We start from the raw sequence: 24,500 nt of genomic DNA, 5'->3' as shown, positions 1-24,500 counted from the left end.
TTATTTCGTCGTGTGTGCTCTAGACTCTGTGCCATCTTAGACTGTTTGGTAACTTTGGTTAACTTCCCGTTTTGTTGTGCAATCCAGTGAAGTTGAAGAAAAAACAATCCAAGAAAGAGGCCCCTTCAAAAGCAGGGATTTGTGCGGGAAGTTCGCTTTATGCCACAATTATTGCAGTCCACTCTTGTTTCATTTTTTATTATTTTTTCAATCATTACATATTAATTATTCTAGGGAAACTAAGTATGATTATCTGGTAAGAAAAGATTCATCAAAGAAAAGTTATTTAATCAATTTGATCGTTCATTGAAGATTTACAATTTTCCAATTTATCAATTTCCATATTTTCCAGAAAAAGGACTTAACATTTTCTTTTGGAAATGAAGGGTTTTGAATTCATGGTAGCATACGTTGAATTGATTTTTTATGCTGAAAACTGTTTCTATGTTCTTTCATGTGTTTTTTGGATGTTCTTTCAGTCTGACCTATGTAAAACATGACGGAGTTTATAAATTGTGTGATTCATGACCGCTGTAATAGATACGTCAAACTAGAAAACTATTAAAGCACACATAGAGTTACTTTCTGTTTTATACTACTTTTATTTGCAACTTACATTACTGTCCTATAAAGATATTTTCAAACTAGTGTCGTATAAGTTTGAAAATGTCCCCATAGAACGAAACTGCAGTAATGATAGTTATGAATAAAAGTGGTAAGAAAATTGAGTTTCATTTCTCATTTTTCATGATGATTTCCTACTACGTTTTAGTAACGTCTATATCCATCAATTTATTGACATAGAAACAGTTTACGGAATGAAAAATTAATCCAAAGTATTCTTCTCCCATCCATACACAGGGACAAGAGTTTAATTATGAACTCAAAACTCTCCATTTTCAGAGGAAAGGTTTTTAACTTCATTCTGTAAAGTATAGAAATTGATAAATTCAAAAATTGTCAATGTCAAACTTGATTTCAATAATTCTACTCTGATGATAGTTACCAGATAATCATATTTAGTACCTCTGGATGAATGAATATGTGATAATTAATCACTATAAAGTATATAAGTGAGTTGTGATATGGTCTGTCAATTATCGGCCAGTTCCATTCGAAGCTATGAAGCATGTGTTTTTTGTTATAAAAAATACAGGTATTAGGAAGAATTTAATATTGATTGATTTCACTTTTACAATTATCCAAAAATGAATTCAAATATAAAAAAATCACATCTTAAAATTATTCTTATACTAGACAGATTTGATGATAGTACCAATTGACCAATTCTGTTTTACTGAAAGTGGTCCCTCGATCTTAACACCTTCATCTTTATCAATGATGCCCAACTGATATTTGGGAAAGCTCCTGGCATCTCTGTAGAACAAAACTTCCAAACACTTTTCTACGAGGGCTCTGGCTTCAGCTTGATTGAGGTTTGGTTTTTTATCCATTGCGTCACGAAGCATTGGAAGTGCAATATGTGCTCCATATCCAGTACAAATTGCCTTATCGACATAGGCTGTTCCTAGTTTGTCTACAGTCCCAAGGAAGGGTTCACCATCCTGCCGGTATACATTTTTTTTTTATTTATTCAACAAAACGAGAGAATAAAATATAATAAACATGGGCCATTTGTTCTAAGACTTGTACAGTGTACCCAATCTAGGCTGTCAGTATCAAAAATCCGAAATGGTATGGGGTATAGAAAGCTTCCCAGATAATTAGAGAATAAATTATAAATGATATTTATGACTCAGACATGTAACTCCTGCCAAAAACTATTGAGAGTATGATTCCTCACCACTGGGCTTATTTTTGAAAACTAAAACCCTGAACAAAAGAGGACAGCACAGATTAAAAAACTAGTCACCACTACTCTTTGGCAATAGCCGTAGATGGAAAATAATATTATATTTTCAAGACATTGCAAGATTGTCACTAAACAATTTTACAAAAAACTACGAATCGATGAAGGTAGTTATAAAAATAGTGCAGGTAGATTTGGAAATGAGGTTTCTGGAAAACAAAAAAACTTAAGGAAAGTGGAGCTAGAAAACTCTGAAATATTAAGTAAAAACAAAAGCAACAAGTGGTCAAATCTTCCAAAAATATTACTTCTAATTAAGTCAAGGGAAAGAAGGTGAGAAAAAGAACCTAGAAAACATAAGATGAACAGAAGTGCTAGTGGCTAATAATCCAACATCAACAGTAAGCACTCAAAAAGGAAAAGAAATAACATTGCAAAAAGATGGGGCAGCAACTTTGAGAGCCTAGCAAGTAAAACGACAGATTGCAAATGAAAATGGAAACGTGGAAAAACAGAATTACTCTTGGAATGCAGTAACGGCATAAGAATCGCCTCAAAGGTTCCATTGTTCATTTTCTTAAGTGATGGTTAAATGTAGAAATCAGGGAAATACACGTATCATAGTATATTCGTTTTCAACATATAAATTACAATAAGAGACTGATTTCCTCACCTGAATTCCACCAATCACAAGATTATTCCAGAAAGGATCAAATTTGCTCCTTCTCTGGTACATAATCCTTGTAAGCCAACAATACATTGACTTGGGTTTGAATTTCAAACCATCGTCCAAACATTCTTCATCGATTCTGAAAAAAAAATTGAGTGTGACAATTTTCTTCATCTAAAACTTTTGATCTTCAATCATAAAAACTGTGAAGTAAAAACCTAGTTCAATTTGAAAAATCAAAAGTGTTGACAAAAACGCAACACGTTTTCTTCAGCTGTGTAAAGACACGCCTAATCAGTGCTGCAAATAAGTGTTTTGTCAGACACAATAAGAGTTTCATTCAACTGGTTATTATTTTCAACTTGAATGTACTAAATAAGATCTCCTCCAATAGAGGATCTGGGCAAGAGTTATCAATGAATAATTTTTTTATGAATCAATGATGCTTTTGGTTCTTGTTTCAGTTAAATAGAAACATAATTCAATTTTTGCTGTTCAAAAATTAAATTGAGTTAATAACTCTATACAAGCAATGAGTTTGTAGATGAATATAATTGCATGTCAGGTCCTATGATTTTGTAATGATGAGAGTGAAAATCTATTTGACAAGTGATCTTTTTCAATGTCTTATCCAAAAACTCCAACTTTGTAAATGACATATTTCAAAATATGTTGCTGAACACGTGTGTGTGTGAGACATATATACATACTCTAATCATGATTTTTACAGCTAGTCAAAATATGTACCAAAAGTTTTAGTTACATCCAATCAATTTTTAACCCTTCAAGTTCGAATGAATATTTTATTATAATCCATAAATTTTGTTTTCAATGTATACTAATGGATTTTTTGCACCAATCTATTGAGCAGTCGTATCAGTCTCAAGTAGCCGGCAGTCAAATAAATACTTAAGTATTAAATTATTTCTGATGTCACTGACAGATAACAAAAAAAGAAAGTAGCCTTAAATCATTTCTTTAAGGAACACTAACTAATGTCATGAAAGTCTGTGACTCAAGTTATTGAGGTATGGTTTGATCTGAAACAACTTTTGTCAACAATATTTTGTGAGCAAATTTATCAAAGGCGAAGTTGAAGGCATTTGAAAAATATATGGATGTTCAGGAAGTATCAGCCTACTTCATAACATTTCGAAAGAAATATTACTTACATTTTCTGATCTATGAATGATTTGACATATTGGAAATCAGCGTAATCACCACCAGCTCCCAGTATAATATTGGAGTTGACTTCAATCACTCTGGGACAATTTCTATATCGTGCCAAAGATCCATAAGAAGCCAAAAGATCTCCTGCTATCAAAACCCCTTTGTCGTACGCAATTGCGACGATAGAAGTTGCCGTTGTAACTGGAGACCTACAGAACATTAAAGGTTTAATGCAATTCATTCAAAAAGTTTGGTTAACTTACTGAGTATGTGTGAAATAATCATTGGGTTTCACTTGGTGGCCTGGAAAATTGTAAAAAGATCCTGGTGCTGGGCCATTATTCCAAAGGGGTGGTGCATCAGACAGTGAACTGAACATTTTCCTAATATAATTTAAAAAACTGAGTTATGATTTGAATGACTTTCAAGTTTCTATTTGAGAAACAGAACTAATTGAATCGAAACTGTCAAATTAAAAATGTCAAGTGTTAACTGTCAACTGTCTAGTAGAGATACAAGTTAGCATTATACTCACAGAATACTGATTTGTTTCTGTAGTCTGTGATTATACTGTTGACGAAATTAAAGATAAGAGATAATGTGAAATTCTGGGTTTTTATCTGTGGAAATGAAGATCCCGTTCATGCTTATCTGAATATTAGCGAATTGCAAAATATCAAAATGACCATTGCATTGAGCGTTCATACTTGTACGGCATATTTTCATATAGTTTATTTGCTGTCAGTTGTCATTTTCTTCAAATGAATAACAACCAAAAGTTTTTCCCGTTCCACTTGCCTGCAAACGTTACTGTCGTAAACTCAAGTGGAATAGATTATGGAACGTTTTGGGCGTCCATGAAGTAGGAAGTTTTAATGAGATTACGTGAACCTTAACAATAACTTTCAATAATTGAAAAATAACTTTATTTATATTGAAAAAGTAGTATAAATCATTAAACAAATTGGAGATTTGTAGATGCGTCTCAATGGTGCTACAGAAAGTAGTTCATCTAGTTCAGATGAAGAATGAAATGCAACTTTATAAAATTATACTCGTGAGAACCGAAAACTTATGCCACGTATTATCGATTATGAGAATGCATTTCATTGTTATTGAGATGAAGAATTCAAAAGTCATTTCAGGTACATGATTTTCTATCACATATTACACTGTCAATTTTGAAAATGTCATGTCTAATTGCGCACTAGATTATACTCTACATTTACGTTACTTTTGAATTTACTTCATTATGTGTAAGTAGTTATTCCATTGATTACTTATGAGATTGAATAATGGAATAAGTTAAGAAATTAGAAATTAATTATGAATGACAGATAACATTTATTCCATATTTCAGAAATTGCGCCGAAATACTCTCAACGTCCACTTCGACCCACCTCTTCAAAATTTATTATTTATGAACATTATTGTATTCAAATATAACAAAATCTCAACGAACTCAAAAACAGACACTGATGTGGTGTGACGTCTATTCAAACTTTACGGCAGTTGCTGCTAAAACAGTAAAATATGTCCAATTCCACTGCTTTTGCAGAAGTTGCCGCCCATGAAACTACACCTTGAAGCGGCCCTGTCTCTGACCTTGCAGAATGTCAAGTCAGAGTCAGACTGCAGTGACGATCTAACAACCCAATATATAGGCATGTTGTGGTTTATGCTATTATGTTGGAACTGTTTATGATAATCAAAATTAGTCGTGGAATACAGAACATATCGCGTAAATCCAAAAACAGTTCACAACTGTTGCACTGATTTTGGACGATCCGAAGTAGTAGGTACAAACTGAGAAGTAGAATAAACACAATTGACAATACACTGATACATTTGCATTGTTTATTTGTTTTTCTTCTCTTCATGTCGTTTTCAAGTATACGAACTCACTAGTGTTGAAAATGTTACAATGATTTTTCACTTGTTTTGGACAGGATTGTGCAGTATATTTGGCTATTCTGCTTTCATAGCTTTTCTGCTATTGAAAAACTATCCATCGGCTGTACTGGGATTACTTTCAGGTAGGTACATACTTTATTATTTCATGTTACCTTTTATCTGTGTTTATTATTTTTAGATATACATTTAAAGAAAATGTTCACATAGTATTTCCGAAATTAAGAATATTGGTCAATTTAATTTATAGTCAGTCACAACAGAGGTTATATATCGAAAAACAATATTTACCCTTTCTGGAAAAAAAAATTGATTATTTTACATTTCTTGTTGTCGATACTGTTATCGTTCATATATACCGACCTAAACTAACATACCTATGATAGGTATAAATCGTTATAAAAGTAGTAATTAGTGAATTATTTTGTGTAAAGCCGGGCATTTGATTCTCAATTAATACTGTGTTGAGATTTGTTACTCCTAATTCAACTAACGAAATATTTTGTAATATATGATTTATAGTTTGATTTTCTTGATAGTTTACTTTCTTTTCTGAAAATATGCACAGTCAGTAAATTGAAACAACACTAACATTATAATCACTAGATTGTTTAATTCACCGTTGACAATTATTCAACAGTTGCTTGTTCTTTTCCGAGGAAAGAAAAATAAATAATCGGCCAAATTTTCAGAAAGTATTATCTCACTTTGTTAAATCAAAAAAAAAACTTCGCCCAACGTGGGGCTCGAACCCACGACCCTGAGATTAAGAGTCTCATGCTCTACCGACTGAGCTAGCCGGGCTTATACAGAAATTGTTGGGAATGCCATTGTTCACGTTAACGATGGTATGTATTTACTTCACTTTGAGATATTCGACTCGGTGTAAATTTGAAAAAGTCCAAAATTCATAATTATTCCACCGCATCAATTTGATTTTCCAAACTAGTTGTTATTAATGTGTCTATTTTTTTTTCAAGCAGATTTGAGTAGGAGTAGGGCCCATTAATTGGGTTATCCTAAAGGAATAATGGTCCAGTAATAGCATTCCCAAGAATACCAGCTCAAATATACTTTTTCTCAGGATACTGCATAAACTTCCCTGAAAAGTCGCGGATTTTCATCGCTCAGAAGCGACAATATTGTTCGTTAACATGCCCATTAAGAAAAAAACGTACATTCATCAGTAAAGCAAATATTGAGGTTTTTTCACTTATTAAATCTGCCAATGTTTCATAAAATTCAATTCTTCTGTCGAAATTATCGTCATAAACCTGTTGAAGAATTTCCATTTCATACGAGTGAAATTCATTCGAGTGAAGTGCTTCCCTTACATTTATTTGTCATCTCATAATGCGAAGGTTATTGGGGGTTCTGCAGTAAATGTGTGTTTGAAACTCGGGATCGCCTATGCCATTACTATTGTAATAGATCCGATACTCTTGGGACGTGTGTATTAATTACATCGTTACTTACAATCGAAAAATTCTGTAACCTATTAATCTTTACCAAAAAGAGATTTGTACAGATTAATGGTCACATAACACATGATCTATGGGTGTTCTGTGCCATAAAGTAATGAAAATTTAAAATTTGTTCCTGATTCGTGTCGTTGCACAGAACACAAATATAAATTGTAATGAATACAACAGATCACAAAAGCTGGTTAACGGAAAAACAGATTTTTAAACAGAAAAGTGTTACCTATACATTAGCCAAGGCAATATCTATTTTCGTTTTCGTATATTTTTTCAAATAAATCAAGTCATGCGGAAAGAGCAGTTATTTAGTGAATGATTTATTGAAACGTTTTCAGTGGAAACACTGTGGAACACTGAAGATATTTTATTAGCTTCCATAAATTGGTACCAAGAAACTCTCTTCGAGAGTCAATGTAATCCGCAGGTAACCACACTAAAATTGATTCCGGACTAAAAATCAATGAATCATATGAAACAATTTCAGTTCATTTTATTTTTTTGACTTGATTACTCTATATGATTGCCATTAGGATCAGTTCTGAATGTACTGGTGATCGTATTTTCCATTTTTGAGTTTTATTTTCAGTTTGTTCACTGATATACTACGAAAGCAAGTGTATCGAATAATCAAGGTGACAACTGTGTGTGTGTGTGGGAGAGTATTGACTGACACTAATGACAAATGAATATAATAACCAACCCGGAAAACAATGTGCTATAAAAGAAATCTAGATATGGTCGATTTAACGTAAATTGGCCTCCAAAAGTAATAGATTTTCAGCAAAAATTTTGTCCGCGGTAGGCCCTTGGATACTTAAAAATCTATTACTTTCTATTACTATTAATTCTGAGTTCTGAGAAAACGTTACCAATTGTTTAGGCAAACACCATTGTTAAACATAATTTAATAAACGCTCAACCCCTATTTCGCAAAACTAATTTGGCAACGAGAGTGTTGGATATTTCAAATTTTATTTCAATTAAGGAATTTTAATTTTTGTTCTAGTTCTATTTGGTACCCGGATTGCTTCTTGTTCGCTGGGGTTTTCTTCACAAATTGGAACTTTTCTGTAGTTGAAACAAAACCTATCCCACACCAGGGTTTCATATATGTTGTAGAGTAACGTTGAAGTTAATCGTTTCATATAAAAATTCCATATAGACTCCCGGAATTAACACTTTCTATGTAATCTCATAGGACTTTGCCATAAAAAATTCATCGAATTAACTGCATCAGTGCGACAAATATTCAAAACAAATGGGTTCATGCACTGTTTATCTCTACTGAAATTATATGTAGTTTAAATTATAAGTATTTTAATACTCATTTCAGGAACAACTGATGCTGTTACATTTTTTATTATATTCTTGAAGAGACGAAAAATACTGCATCTTTGGTATAATCGGGACGATTTGAGAAAAATATGTCGCTTAGCCATAGTGTCGGCTACCCTTGGCTTGTTGAACTTGGGATACCACATTACGATTCAAGCTTTCTATAAAACACGTAAGTTGAAATATGTGATGAAATTGGCCGATACTTGATGACAGATTTATGTCTGTCATAATATTTGAGATTAAATAAATTATGAGAGTAATATTGAATAACAGTATATTTTATGCCGGTCACAAAAAATATTTTGTTTTTCCAGCTATGCTACCACCAGCTAGTAGTGAGATTATATCTATTGTATGGTCATTCATTTTGATGAGGAGTGGAATTGTTTTAATGTACTATGCTATTGTTTATCAAAAAAGCGAGGATGTTGGACTATTGCAAGATCATAATGAAGGACACGAAGAAGAAACAAGGGACGATACCATTATAAGTGTGCCAAGTACTTCCTAATGTATACGATACCATAAGAAATATCTAGATTATATTATATTTCTATACGATCATTTATTTCATTTCATAAAAAAGTTTCTAGAAAGCATAAGAAAAAACATCAGTGATGTCCTCATGGATCGAAAACAGATACAGCACACCAGATGACTTCTACTGTCCAACAGTGCTGAGAATAGGGCAATCATGATTCAAATCAAATTAAATAAAATCTCTTTCTTTCTGCTGGATCAATGCTAAGCACAATGTCATTGAACTCTTTTTTCACTGCTTTCCTAATATTTTCATTGAATACCTCATTAATCATATTAACACCATGCTAAAACTAGAGCGCTATGATGTTAGAGGAAAAGCCAATGATCTTATAAAATCTTACCTCAGCAACCGAACACAAACATCTGAAAATAATTTCAAATCTTTGGTATACTACTCCGAAAAAGTACAAACTGTCATAGGAGTGCCTCAGGGTTCCATACTTGGTCCAATTCTTTTCTTGATATTTATCAACGACATAAGTCCCCAAATAGACATCAGCTCAGTTTTTCTGTTCGCTGACATCTCAGTTGTTGTGTCAGAGAGGGATATTTATACGTGAAATGAAACATCTAATGTAACAGTGTCTCGAGTTGTTGAGTGGTGTGAAAAGAAATATCTTATAATCAATAATGATAAAACCAATTATATATATTTCAGAAACGGTACGGAAGCCCCCACTATATATCAATATAGACAATTTCGAAATGGATGAAACATTTTCCTCCAAATTTTTAGGGATTGTGATAGATAAAGAATTGCGTTGGACTGATCAGGTAAAAGCAGTAATGAGTGAATTAACGTCAGCTTGTTGTGTCATAAGATACCTCAGGGATCACATAAGTATTAACAATATCAAAATATTTTATTTCGCTTATGTCCATTCAGTGATTGATTATAGCGTAATATTTTGGTATCATGCACCAACATTTAAGGATATATTCATCTGTCTGAAAAAAACTCATAAGAACTATGCTTAACCTGAAAAATGATAACTCTTGCAGACAATTATATTTTAACTTGTGAATTATGACAGATTTTTCCTACATATGAAATATTGCAATATTGGCTCAAAAATACCAGCACAAAATTCCTGCAAATAATCAATACATTTTTCAATATGGTATATTACTAGAGGAAGTAAACATCTACGCATTCCACTATATACATAGAACAAGTCTATTCGGGAAAGGTCCGTACTATAACTGTATAAAAATATATAATGCACTGCCTCCAAATTTCAAAGAAATCAATACCATGAGTTGGGTTAGGTTAGCAATACCGTGTTAGGAATCACACGTTGAAAGGTAAGACCTCGTTAGTCCTCAGCTCGCACAAGTTTCGACTTTTGAGGGTTGTCGTTCGTAGGGGTGCGATAGCTGGTTTATAGAAAAACATGTTTTTTATTTTTTTTTTAGTATCTTCAAACGAACTTTGAAGGATTATCTGATTGGAAATCCCCTATATTCACTTGACGAATATTACAATGTCTGTATGAGTTATATATGCATACTTTTTTTTAATTTTTTGTAACAGCCACAAATTAACGTACCTACTCTAAGTGATGATATATATTTTTACATTTTACTCGTAATTTTGATGAAATTTCAAGTATTTACGTTGCCTCATCTGTCCATAAAATTTTATACGGAAACTTTACATTTTTTTCTCTCTCTCCTTGAAACCAGAATGAAAACCTCAAAGGGACATCAAAATCTCGTGTGTTGATAATAATTCTTTAATAATAATTCTTTAATAAAATTTTTCACACTTTCTTGTAATCGGTAGTTTTTATAATATCGGTTATGCTTGTTTGCCCGTGTTCAATAACTTTTAAACAAATATTAAGTTGGGCCTCCTCATTATATTTACTTGGAGTGTGCTTTTTCTTAAATTGATTTGCTACGGATCCTGTTTCTCTGAATTTCGACATTCTCCTTGACACAGTAGTATGTTGAACATTTTTTCCTGGATGCCGTTCATTAAAAATGTTAGCTACTTTCCGGTATGGTGTATTCTCACCACATATTAAAACTATTTCTATTCTTTCCTGAAGAGACAACATTATTGCAACAATAACTGTTAAAAATTTGACAAGTAAATCAACAACTTGACACTACCATAGCATGCATTTTGTTTGTCAAGACCTACTTAAAAATTTTATTCACGTGATTAAGCATCCTTACCGCCCTAGTTAGTGTTTATAAATAATCTGTAAATACTGAATATTGAAATTTTAATGTAATTTCAACTCTAGTAATTTTATTAATACTTATTGCAGTTTTTGAGTTGTCTGCTTTTTCAAAATTGAAGGTACTGACGTTTGTTCAAGAAAATAGCCAAGTGATTGAAACTTTGCACCAGTCATGTTAAAATTTTTATAGCACATTTTTAATTTCTCTCTAAAAATGTCCGTATAAGTAAAAATGTATCAGAAAAGTTAAACTCCATGATGAGTTTGTTATGTTTACATGAATTGATGACAATTAACCGAACTTATTTTTTAAAATAAAGGGGTTCTCTGTCAAAAATAAGCAAAACGTTAACTTTATCCTAGTTGCATAAAATTTGGCATATGGATATAAAATTGCCGTAGACACAACTTTCTGAAGTAACTTTTTGTTAAATTCGATCTAGAAATGCACTTTTTCAATTTTTTTCAAAAAAAAAGTTGAATTTGACAAACACTGTGGGTCGCAGTTGGCCGCATCATTTTAAGTTAAATTCAAAGCACCATATGGTGCGCACTTTAATGGTGACACTGTATATTAATGTGCTCTGCTTTCTAACTGAATTCAAAACTGACGTGATCTGAAACAATAGCATTTCATCAGGCTCCTGAAAAACATCATATTGGACATATTAGACTCTATAGACAGACAGTAGGTGCTCCAATGGGTTCCGCTTTATCACCTGTCATCTCCAATATATTCATGTTGTATTTCAAAACCAAGGCCCTGACCTCATGGATATGAAGAACTTGACCGTTTTGTGGCATACATAAACGCACTCCACGAGAAAATCAAGTTCACTACAGAAAAAGAAAAAAACAACGAGTTCGATTTTTTTGATTTACTAGTTATAAGAAAACCCAACGGATAAATTCAGCATATAGATTACAGGAAACATCCAAATCTAAACGCCTAACAGACTAAGACAAGAAATATCAAGTTACGAAAGCCATACAAAAAGATCTTCAGAAGAATGGATATAAAAAACATACAATTCAGAAAGTACTTGTGATGCACTGTTTGGAACCTTTGGTGTAGTAATGAATATTACTGGAGCTTTTTCCCAACACCAAACCGTTATTTTAACACCCCGACTCGCGTTTCAGTCACCAAGTGATCATCTTCAAGAGGAAGATCAAACTGCCATCTTCCTCTTGAAGATGACCAGTTCATGATCGAAACACGTGTCGAGGTGTACAAATAACGGTTTGGTGTTGGGGAAAAAACTCCGGTAATATTCAATTTAGAAAGTAACAAAATAAAATGAAAAACAAAGAAGAAACAAACACAAAGGAAACCAAAGCCATCCTGCTGTAAGTCAGAGGTGTTACAGATAAAATAGGAAGCATTCTAATATGACACAACATTAAAACAGCCTATAAACAACCAGAAATTCTTTGAACAACCCAAAAAATGAAGTTAATCCAGAAAACCAAAGCATATATAAAATCGCGTTGGCTTTTCTTCTAACTAGTACGTCAAGAAAAAGTAACTCTTTTTTTTCTATTTTTGTGGTGAACGGAATTTTTCCGTGGAGTGAGTTTGGGTATGCCACGAAACCGTCCAGTTCACCACAGAAATAGAAAGAAAGAAAGAGTTACCTTTTCTTGACGTACTAGTTAGAAGAAAACCTAACGGAGAAATTCAGCAGACTACAGGAAACAATACTCATCAAGAGGTGCCTGAATTCAGAGTCACATTATCGTCCTGCACAAATACAAGCGGTAGCCAACACACTTGATCTTACACACCACCAGATCTGAACGCCTAACAGACGAAGACACGAAATATCAAAAAATAAAAGAAATACAAAATTCTCTTCAGCAGAATGGATATGAAAAGCATACCATTCACAAAGCAACACAACAATTTCTCAAGACTGGCGCATAAAACAGACTGAATTTGGCCGATGGCATGAGTTATGTTGGGTTTGTAGACCGCTGTGGTTTGTGGATTATTCGCATACACCTTCGACTTGAGAAAATCCCATAAGAGAAAGTCTAACGAAGTCGAATCGCATGATCTCTCACATCACCTCCACATGGCATGAACTGTGTGGCATGTAGAGTCGTCCTGTTGAAACCACATGTTGGTGTCCTAAATAATCACCAGTATGCTTATCAAATGGGCAAATCGACAGATTCAGCATTAAACAACCTTGAGAAAATATCCCAAGGAGGAGATTGCGGTTACTGTATTTCTTGATATTGAAGGAGCATAGAATTGTCTCTGGCTAGGAGGGGTATAGAATCGATCATACGATCATAATTGGCTAGATCTATGCCATGCTAATAAACAGAACTGCAACTACAACTCTTCAAGGCGAGGCTATCAGGTTCAGGGTCACCAGGGGCTGCCCTCAAGGTGGGGTACTTTTGTGGTCGCTCTCGGTGGATAATCTGCTTGATGCCCTCGACAGAAGAAAAGTCGATCTGCAAGCTTATGCAGATGACCTTGTCATCCTGGCAAGGTTCACGTCGGGAAGCGTAGCTTTTAATATCCTCCAAAGCGCGTTGGACTTTGTTCACAATTGGTGCCTGAGGGAGCAGATGTCTATCAACCCCAGCAAAACTGTGATAATCCCCTTCACCAAGAGGAGAAAATTGGACGATCTAACGCCACTTTCCCTCAATGGTGTGGTCATTCCGTTTGGAACGGAGGTGAAATATCTTGGTATTGTCCTAGATAAAAGACTCACCTGGAACGCTCACTTGGAAAAAGTTTTACACAAAGCCAGACTGTCCCTATGGACATGTCGAAGGATTTGTGGTAAAGCTTGGAGTTTAGGTCCCAAACAAATACATTGGATTTTTGTGATGATTGTCAGACCAATGATCACTTATGGTACAATTCCTTGGTGGCCGAAGGGTTTACAAAATACTTCCCAAGCGAAGCTCTCTGGCTTACAGAGACAGGCTATCAGTGGTGCCATCAGTACCACACCGTCAGCGGCCATGGAGATCCTTCTAGATCTACCTCCTCTCCACATTTTTCTGGAGAGAGAGGCTAGATGGACTGCATATAGACTTGTGCACATTGCCAATTGCCAATTGCCAAATCAATTTAATGCAGAGTGCAACAGTCTATTAGTTGACACTGGAAGTAACATCGTTCTGACTTTATGCTTCCAACTGTCAACTACAAACTGCCCTATAAAGTACTATTCCCGAGTAGAGAGGACTGGATCCTCCGGGAGGAGGAAATATTAAAGAGCAGATAGTACTTGGTTCACAGGTGGATCAAAAACACTTTCCGGTTCTGGTGCAGGTGCTTTTAGTCGCAGACCCAGGACAGAGTTATCTACCTGTATAGGAACTTATGCGACTGTATTTCAAGCGGAAATTTACGCTGTGGAATTGTGTGCGGAGTGATTGGAAGAATCCAACCCCATACACAAATCAATAATAATATTCTCGGACAGTCAAGCGGCGTTGGAAGCCCTTGGTTCCTACCTAGCAACGTCTAAATTGGTAGAAAACTACCAAAAACGACTCTCCTTGATAGGAAGACTTAACAGATTGTCTCTGGTCTGGATTCCTGGCCATACTGGCCTGGAAGGCAATGAAGCTTGCAAAGGAGGGTGCTGCAAGCGGCTTCGTCGGTCCAGAACCTGCCATTGGCATCGCTTTAGGCTTTACCAAACGAACATTGAACACCTGGATGGTAAGAAGATTTATGGACTTCTGGCAGAATCTTCCAGGATTGGCTCACTCCAAGGTGTTTATTCACCCTTCGATACCCTTGATACCAAACAGTTGTTGGATTGAAGTAGGGATGAACAATGATGTCTAACAGGCTTTCTTACAGGTCACTGTCATTTGAATCATCATATGCAGAAACTTGGACTGTCGGAAGACAGTGTGTGTCGCCTCTGTCTGAAAAATGATGAAACAGCAGAGCATATACTTTGTGCCTGTCCCGCTGGGGACCGAATTAGGTTCTTAAAGTTCGGCAGATCCGTACTCTCACTATCTGACCTGAAAGACCACTCACCATACAAACCAATCGGCTTCGTTAAGAAGCTGGGTTTATTTGGCCGAGTGTGAATAGGTGTGAGCCACAATAAACCCTTGTGGGTTGCGGTGGAGGGTCGAATAGACCCACTCACTTTAGACCTACCTACCTGGTCGTTCAATTCAGGCCAAAAGAAGTTAGTAATCATCGACCTATAGTGCTCGCCGTTGACAGTGATGGCCTTGCCAACGTCGTTCTCAAAGAAATATGGACCAATGACGCCGCCAGCCCAAAATCCAGACCAGACAGTGACTTTTTTGGGATGTATTGGATGCTCTTGGATCTCATGTGGATCGATATCATCCCAAGTTCGATAATTTTGTTTGTTCACCTACCCATTCATCCAGAAATAGGCCTCTTCGCTAAAATCGCTGAAAATTATTTTTCGATGAAAATTAGGGTCAGTGGCCAACTGCTCCAGAGCAGATTCAGCGAACACACTTCGTTTTCTATGGTAGTTCACCTTCAGTTCCTGGGTCAGTTGAATTTTGTACAGGTAGGTACAGGCTCAAGTCACGACGCAAAATTTGCAAAGTTGTAGTCTACGAAAGGCTTCGGATTCTCCTACACACTCTCACAGACAGCGGCGATGTTTTCGGCAGATCGTTTCATCGATTTACAGGTATCGATCGATCGTTTACTGAACCAGTGGACTGAACCTTATTCAACACATTGCGATTAGTCCTTTAGGTTAGGAAGATTATAGCGATCGTAAAATGGACGAAGCGCGCGGTGAGTTGTCCAAACAGAACACTCATTTTGATAAAACAATTTTATTATTTGAATAAACGACAACTAATTTGACAGCTGTAGCTTCATCAGCATGGCCATTGTTAAAGTTCGGAAGACCCTGTTTAAAAATGTTCTGTTAACCAGCTGTCGCCCCCTACGAACGACAACTCTCAAAAGTCGAAACTTGTGCGAACTAAGGACTAACGAGGTTTTACCTTTTAACATGTGATTCCTAACACGAGTTAAACGATCGTCTGGCCTTGCGGCTCGAACCACTGGTTCACACAGCGGTCGACTGAAAATTAGTGGAGCAAACCATCCACGTCAACCCAACCGGCTACCGTTCAACCCTATGGGATGAATTCTGAAACAACATATAAACCAATGAGAACCATCAGAAATTCCTTTGTTTCAGTTCAGCAATCAAGCAGAGCACATGAATATAGCAAGTGGGATCTTGCCGAAACGTCGAATGTCGAAACAGATTTATACCCGGGATGACAATTCAGCATCCGTGAAGGAATACGCCAGGACATATATTCAAGAAGCTGAGGTTGAATGGGTGGGCCATCGAAAACTTGACATGGAGGTTTTGGGTACTAATCTTGCAAATCCTAAAAAAAGCTCAGACAGGTCGATTTTTATTGAGAGGGGGACATTTTTTTCTCATTTACAGCGTCGTCACTTCAACCCCGGAGTAGAGGGGTGAACAACCTTTGGAATTTTAATAGGGAACTGGGGGCGAGTCGCACATCGTTTGAAAGATCTTGGAATTCTCTAAACAACGGTGTACATTTTTTTCAATTTGGACAAACCATATTAAATTTAGAGTTGAAGTTAATTACTTTATTCTTATGTCAGCATATGCTCAAAATGGACACCTCCAGCTTCCATGCAATAATAGAGATTCTGCTGGAAACGTTCTCGAACATTATGGAGCATTTCTGGAGTGATTTGGCGACATTCATTTGTGAAGAGGAGTGCAGTAAATTCTGCTTTTCAAATGACCCTACAGAAAGAAATCTAACGGCGAAAGGTCTGGTGATCGTGGTGCCATTTAGAAAAAAAGAACATTCATCACTGAAGCAAATGTTGAAAACAAAATGTGGATTTTCCACCGCTCGTTCACTAACCAACTCGCAAAATTGCAAACGTCGATCAAAATCATCTTCATTCAGTTCTTGCGTTAATTTAATCTTGTAAGGATGCATTTTGTGGGTTGTTAAAATACGCCGAATGCTAGTTCGTGACACCCCGGAAACAAATACTGAATTTCTTGTGCTCAAAAAATGGTCAAGCTCAACATGGCCCAGAATTGCCACTTGTGTCGCCTCATTTGTTACTGGTGGTTCGATTTACCGTTTTTTATTTGCTACAGATCCAGTTATGGCACTCACTAGTAGTAATAATGTAGATATCACTTTTAACATAAAAATGAGAAATAGAAACAGCATTTTTAATCATTTCTCAATTGTAATAGTCCTCTTATCATAGAAGAACTAAAAAAAATAACAAAAAAGTAGCGTAAGAAACAAATGAAAGAGTTCCAAATACATTCCAATTGAGCAATGGCGTACAACAATTTGTTGCTATTAACAATATTGAGAAAGTTTATTATCGGAAAGAACTCTTTGAAATACGGCCAAATTTAAAAAAATGTACACCATTGTTTAGAGAATTCCAAGATCTTTCAAACGATGTGCGACTCGCCCCCTATTCCCTATTAAAATTCCAAGGGTGTACAACCCTGTGCTCCGGGGTTGAAGTGACGACGCTGTGAATGGGGAAAAAACTTCCCCACTTCCAATAAAAATCGACCTGTCTGAGCGTTTTTGGAATTTGCAAGATTAGTGCCCAAAACATCCATGTCAAGTTTTCGATGGCCCACCCTGTATATTAGCTGTCATCAGTACCTAGAGTGTTTCCAAGTGCAATGTCGGACACAACACAATTGCAATATATACCGTTGACAGCCAGAAGCATGTGTCTGTGCGGTTTGTATATTTTCGTAGTGCTTTGTCCATGAAATTTTCCTGTTTTTGACCTACAATTATTTTTGATGTCGATTCCAGCAATTGAGATAAGTATCTATCAATTATAAAATTAGGGCTTGATAACTTTGCTTTGCTCATAAAATTTATAGGCTCTAATTTGTTTCGTAACAACTATTTTTTTTCGTTTTATTGGTTAATATAAAACAGAATTTCAGAATTTAAAGTTAACTTATTTCTGAAATCTATTCGAACATTTTCATTTCCTGTTTTGTTCAGTTTTACTGTACTACTGCGCAAACCGCGACTGTACGCAAACTCAGCTCAGCAAATTTCAGGATATGAGTGTTACTTGGAATTCCCCCACATTGAATCGCACACTGCGTCTTTCTGTCATATTATAGTTCCAGACAGTACAGATTTGCCAATTACAACAATGATACTGTTACATCTAATACACACTGGACTCAGTTTTGTAGTGAGTTTTGGTTCTTTCGTGGCCTTCACTATATTCAGTAACTCCTTTGGTACATACCATGGATTAATGGCAGGTAAATTGAATCACTTTATTTTAAGTGCGGAGTGTTTATTGTATACGAGTTCTAACTTCAAAATGCAGCAATTGAACCTTATCTTTGAGTGAGAACTATAACTGAAACGACTATAATTGCTGTGAATAAGATCATTTTGATTTCGAGAACCTATTTACAATACAATACTACTAGGAAAATAGGTAATTTATAAATATGTTGATTATTGGCATTTTATGTCTAAACTTAATTAGAAACGTACTTAATACATTTTTGAATCTGGCAAAACAGGTACATTTTGAAAAAACCAATACCAGAAGAACATGTAATATATAAATATGTTGATTATGTTATTTATGAAAACGTGTTTAATAATGGTGAGTGAATAATTTCTTGTTGGTCGTTCAAAAGGTGACAAGCATTTTCTTTAGTTAGGATTGTTTCTGATTGCGTTACACCCAGCAATTATCCGATTTATCAAATCTTCTACATCTTCCACTGGAGTAGTATGAACTAATGACTTTAGGTAGCCCCTTAGGGAATAATCCTGTGGGTTCAAGTTCGCTGATCGAGCATACCTTAAGTGAGGTCCGCCTCGACTAATCGAGCGATCTCCGTATGTTACTGTTAAAAACTCTAGAGCCAATATCAGCGGCGGCTCGTCAGAGGAGGCAAGGGAGGCTTAGCCTCCCCATGAAATTTGAGGCTATTCATCGCAATAAATTAAAAGATATTGACAAATAATGATGATATTTTTTTTTCTAAAAATGCTTGTGTATCATTACTTTACCATCAATTTTTAATATAAATACATAATATGCCCGAAAAAACACTATCACTCATTACGTAGTACGTACCACAGTGTATCCTGCATCAACAAAAACACAGGCTCCGAGAGACTGATCTAACCAGCGACATACGTCCCGATTTGTAATTTTAGTTGCAGAAATTATAGCGTTAGAGGAGGCTAGCCTCCAGTTGGTCTCCGTTGGTGTATCACCGCGTTTGTTTTTTATTCAATTATTCGGACGGGATGCCGTGACGGACCGGGACTGAAAAATATTTCGGTAAATCGTTTTAGCGTTTCTTGATAATATTTGTTATTTGTGTATAAAACAAGCAGTATTGTATTATAGCGATGCTTTTTGGAAATATTTTTAATGTGTTTTAAAAGTGTTTTCTTTCAATTTCAAGGTGTTTTCATGTTTTCACTTTTCGATAAGTTGTTTCTTCCATTTATTATGGATAAGTTGGACGAAATTAAAAAATCTGACGATATAGTCGATTGGTTGCTGACAAATAATTTCAAGTCTTTATCTTATGATAAGAAATTTTACATTATTAAAACTCTGGGAAGGCCTCAACCAAATTTGATTTCAATTAAAGCGTCAGATAATCGACAAAATCGAGGATTTAATATTAGTTGAAACGATAAATGCGATTAGTTAACCGGAAAAAAAGAATAACCAATTTAGACTTACCCGATTTGAAACAAAATTATAAACAGATTTATAATGAAATATTGGACACATTTTCAATGCAAATCAAAGTTAGATTTGAAGATTTACTTAAATTAAACTACTTTGATTTGTTGTTGTTTGAAAAATGTTCGTCCTATACCATAGATTTTCCCCAAAAACTTTATAACGAGTTAAAAGGTCAGTAACCATTTTTCGATGTTATTCAACTGAAAAATGAATTAATCGTAATATACAGCGCCCCTCAAATGTTTCAAAATTGCAAATCTCCTTCAGATTTATTAAATTTCATGTTAAAAAAATGAGTTGAGAGATTGCATTCCTGAGTTATATAAACTCATATCTAAAATTGTGACAATTCCCATAACATCAGCGTCAGATGAGAGAAATTTTTCAGCATTGAAAAGAATTAAATCCTTTAGTAGAAATTCGATGACTCAAAATAGATTAAGTAATATATATCTTCCTTCAATTGCAAAAGAGTATATAAAAGAAGTGACAGCCAACCCCCGATTTTATGACGAAGTAATTGACTACTTTGCCAATTGTCAAAAAAAAGAAGGATTCCACTTATATTTAAAGTAGCGTAGGTAATTCAATGAGTCTGTATATATTATATACATACAGACTTTATGTGTATATATATATATATATATATATATATATATATATATATATATATGTATATATATGTATATATATATATATGTATATATATATATATATATATATATATATATATATATATATATATATATATATATATATATATAAATACGAAGGTTATCGAGTGTCTTGATATAGATAAAGGAGTTTTTTAATCGGACATAGCACTCAAAGAAGTGGCAAACCATAGACACGTGTCTCGGGCTTCTGGCCCATCATCAGTATGGTGCAGCCAAGTGTAAGGATGGGCAACACTTGGTTACCAGAAGCCCGAAACACGTGTCTATGGTTTGCCACTTCTTTGAGTGCTATGTCCGATTAAAAAACTCCTTTATCTATATATATATATATATATATATATATATATATATATATATATATATATAGAGTGTGTATGATATACAAATCAAAAAGATACAATTAGTGGACATAACACTCCAAAAAGGGGGGCAAACCACGGACACGCGTTTCTGGCTATTGGCCTCATCAGCGAGGTGCAGCCAAGTCTGAAGATGAGTAACACTTGTTTGCCGAAAGCAGGAAACAACACATATGCACGGAGTCAACAACAGAAGCCAACCGCACATTTGTGGTTCCAGTTAGAAGACCTAGAATTCCCAGGCTACATCTAACATGACCACGTAGGCAGCTATAGCTGCCTGCGTGACATCCGGGTCCAGGATATAAATACAGACAAAGAAGATTTTATCGAGTGTGTATGATATGAAAATCAAAAAAGAAACAATTAGTGGACATAACGCTCCAAAAAGGGGGGCAAACCGCGGACACGTGTTTCTGGCTATTGGCCTCATCAGCGCGGTGCAGCCAAGTGTAAAGATGGGTAACACTTGTTTGCCGAAAGCAGGAAACAACACATATGCACGGAGTCAACAACAGGAGCCAACCGCACATTTGTAGTTCTAGTTAGAAGACCTAGAATTCCCAGGCTACATCTAACATGACCACGTAGGCAGCTATAGCTACCTACGTGACATCAGTGTTACCCATCTTTACACTTGGCTGCACCGCGCTGATGAGGCCAATAGCCAGAAACACGTGTCCGCGGTTTGCCCCCCTTTTTGGAGTGTTACGTCCACTAATTGTTTCTTTTTTTATTTATATATATATATATATATATATATATATATATATATATATATATATATATATATATATATATATATATATATATACTATATAACTATATATATAATATATATACTATATAATATATACTATATAATGTATATAAAAATGCATATTTTATTTATTTAAGTTAAGCACTTAACCAAAGATATTACCAAATTTTAGAGTTGTTTTATTTATTACACTTTGTAACTCAAGCAAATAATTTTATTTTTATATTTTTGTTTTTATTTGATTTTGTAATTTGTTTTTTTGAGTTTTTGTTCGTCTTGGTTAAGAACGAATGTTATGTTTACTTTTAGTTTATTTTTATTTTTTTTTCATTCCTATCCAAAATTACAAAATACACCTTTCAATTCACCTTTCAAAATGCGAGACCCTCGCAGACTATATTGAACTTGAATGACCGCCGATTAAAAGTAGTTTGCGGGTGCTTTGTCAATTCACTTAAACAAACCAGATTTAACTTCCTTCCTACCGCATCCTTCCTTTCCTTTTCTGGCAAAACACGACTCTCACCTCCCCGTTGATTCTTGCTAGACAATAAAATTTACTTTTAGACCTGTTTTTATAAGCATAATTAAGTACTTGTGCTTATAAAATATTTGTAGCAATTTTTAACAAAACTGTTTTATTAGAAGAGAAAATTATTATTTATTAACTGAGAAGAGTTCATTTATATTAAATAACTCAAAGACAACCCTTTTTCCTTGTTTTTGTTTTTTTAATGGTCAGTTTTATACGTATAATTTTCGGCAATACACAATTTTTGTTTGCATTTATGCCAATATTATGTTTTTTGCTTTAAATAGGTGCGGTACCCCAAAAAATTTTCGCGCCTCCGGCGGGCTTTTCTGTGTGTATATAGTCTTTATGACTTTAGCCTCTCCTATTCTCCAATGCACCAGCCGTCACTGGCTAGGATACGCTAGGATACGCTGGTACACCCTTCAGAAACTGAGGTAGCGTTTGGTCCAAAAAGTTGCGGTATACTTGGTAGGTCTAATATAGTACGATATACTTTTATTTCGGCTACGTTAATAAGTATAAAATAACTAAAATTGTTATTGTCGAAATTCTTTTTCGCCCCGTATCTTCGAATCTACCAAAATTCATCAAAGGACAAAATATCCTTATAGGATAGGTAATAGTCCTTTGAATTTTTGCCGCATGTTTAATAAACGCCCTGTATATCCAACAATGAAAGAGTTGTGTAGATGGATGAGTGTGTCTATTTATTGTTACACTTACTGCATTGTCAGCTTGTTTTTTTTTGTTTCAGCTACGGCAGATGGTTTTTGCTTCGTGGTGGTGTATTTTTATCAGTCTAGGATTATAGAAAGAGAAGAAGTGCGTTTGAACACCATAAATTCCATAAGAACTTTGAGTGTCTTTGGTTTTGTTTTAATCGTTTTGAATTTGGTACAATTCATTTTCCGCCTAACTAATCAATTACGATATGAGCCAGGTTAGTATTTTCACGGTATTCTCACCATAAATAATAGCAGGATTACGTGGTTTGGTACATAAAATCATCACAAATCACCTGTTGAATTAGTTTCTTTTTTAAACACTGAAAAATGTTGAAAACATAACAGGACAACGAGAGAAAACGTTTTTTATGCTGATTCGTCCCAACAATTCTGAGTTTGTTGAACTTTTGAAGACGGTCCTGTTCATATATGTTAACATGTTACCTGCGTCTCTCATAGATCAGGACAAGCTGTTTTTGTCCATGTGTTGCATTTATAGTCGGAGCGCTGGTGAAAAATTTGGGATAGGTTCTTAAAGCACCACAAAAATGTTTGTAATTGTCCTTGAATGGCCCCTAAATGATATAGTTCAGGTCTGGCTGAAGGGTAGCTGCCCCCTGTCAACCCTTAAATCTTCAAGTTGAATATTTAAGGAATTGAGAAATAAAAAGCCAGACCGATTAGTCGGGTCTATTAAAAAATTATATCTGAAATAAATAAAAAAAATTAATATAAAAGTTTCAGATATCAATGCATTGAACTTTTTTGATATATTATATATTTTCTGAAAATAAATTGGAAATAATATAATTGTATTATAATTTTTCAACTACCCAGGACTCTGGGTATCTGGTATCATTGCTTCACGATTCTTTTGAATCTGTCTTAATGTCATTCTGGCTCTATAAGGATATTGATCAGCTCATTTCATTTGATGTTTCAAAATGGCGTTTTTCTACATATCGGGTTTGCTGGATTTTCATCAAGTTGTCCATTGTGGCGAAAACGAATGCTTGGAAGGCAAAAAACGAATATTGTTATAATATTTTTTTGGTTTCATATCCTCCATTTTATTTTTCAGCACTTTTTCCTATAAGCACAAGTAACTTTTTCGACATACTCATTTGTGCAATTGGATTGAAAAGTGGAATTTGCTTGGTGTACTACTGCCTACGGTATAGACCGAGAGACGAAGAAGAACAGCCGTTACTTGGGGAGATTAATTAATATCAGTTATAAAAAAAGGTTGTGAAGTTGTCATGCATGCAATCATCAGGTAAGAAAAGCTAGGATAAAAGCACTAATCCATTACTATAGAACTTAATTTCTGATTATATTTCATTTTTATATATCTTAACATATTGCCAATAAAAACATTGTACAATATACAATAAAAATATAGAATATAACAGCAAATTTGTTGATTATTTATTATGATCATAACAATATTATAAGTTTTTTGCTGGATTTTTTTCCTAACACCAAACCGTTATTTTAACACCTTGACACGTGTTTCGATCACCAAGTGATCATCTTCA

The 24,500-nt window shown here is 34.7% G+C and overlaps 2 protein-coding genes, 1 long non-coding RNA gene and 1 other non-coding gene across 4 annotated transcripts; 2 read left to right on the top strand and 2 right to left on the bottom strand.

Annotated features, from left to right (window-relative positions):
- Positions 1-1,157: 1,157 nt before the first annotated feature.
- Positions 1,158-4,134, bottom strand: Prosbeta7 (proteasome subunit beta type-4). Its single transcript, XM_023163968.2, has 4 exons — positions 3,914-4,134; positions 3,653-3,859; positions 2,484-2,619; positions 1,158-1,565 (listed from the first exon to the last, which is right to left on the bottom strand). Exons 1-4 carry the CDS (start codon positions 4,027-4,029, stop codon positions 1,254-1,256), a joined length of 771 nt encoding a protein of 256 aa, XP_023019736.1. The 5' UTR covers positions 4,030-4,134; the 3' UTR covers positions 1,158-1,253.
- A 1,147-nt stretch (positions 4,135-5,281) lies between these two features.
- LOC111508466 (uncharacterized) lies at positions 5,282-8,941 on the top strand. Its single transcript, XR_012466735.1, has 3 exons — positions 5,282-5,686; positions 8,376-8,549; positions 8,695-8,941. It is a non-coding gene; the product is annotated as an uncharacterized lncRNA (long non-coding RNA).
- TRNAK-CUU (transfer RNA lysine (anticodon CUU)) lies at positions 6,293-6,365 on the bottom strand. Its single transcript has one exon. It is a non-coding gene; the product is annotated as a tRNA-Lys (tRNA).
- An 8,875-nt stretch (positions 8,942-17,816) lies between the features above and the next one.
- Positions 17,817-24,378, top strand: LOC111508468 (uncharacterized). Its single transcript, XM_023163974.2, has 4 exons — positions 17,817-17,892; positions 18,228-18,440; positions 22,992-23,177; positions 24,044-24,378. Exons 1-4 carry the CDS (start codon positions 17,832-17,834, stop codon positions 24,187-24,189), a joined length of 606 nt encoding a protein of 201 aa, XP_023019742.2. The 5' UTR covers positions 17,817-17,831; the 3' UTR covers positions 24,190-24,378.
- Positions 24,379-24,500: the final 122 nt, after the last annotated feature.

This window comes from Leptinotarsa decemlineata, unplaced genomic scaffold, assembly GCF_025532065.1.
Source record: "Leptinotarsa decemlineata unplaced genomic scaffold, Ldec_3_MD MMD2_tig00026282_RagTag_RagTag, whole genome shotgun sequence".
NCBI lineage: Eukaryota > Metazoa > Arthropoda > Insecta > Coleoptera > Chrysomelidae > Leptinotarsa > Leptinotarsa decemlineata.
This window is presented reverse-complemented; position numbering and strand designations above follow the sequence as displayed.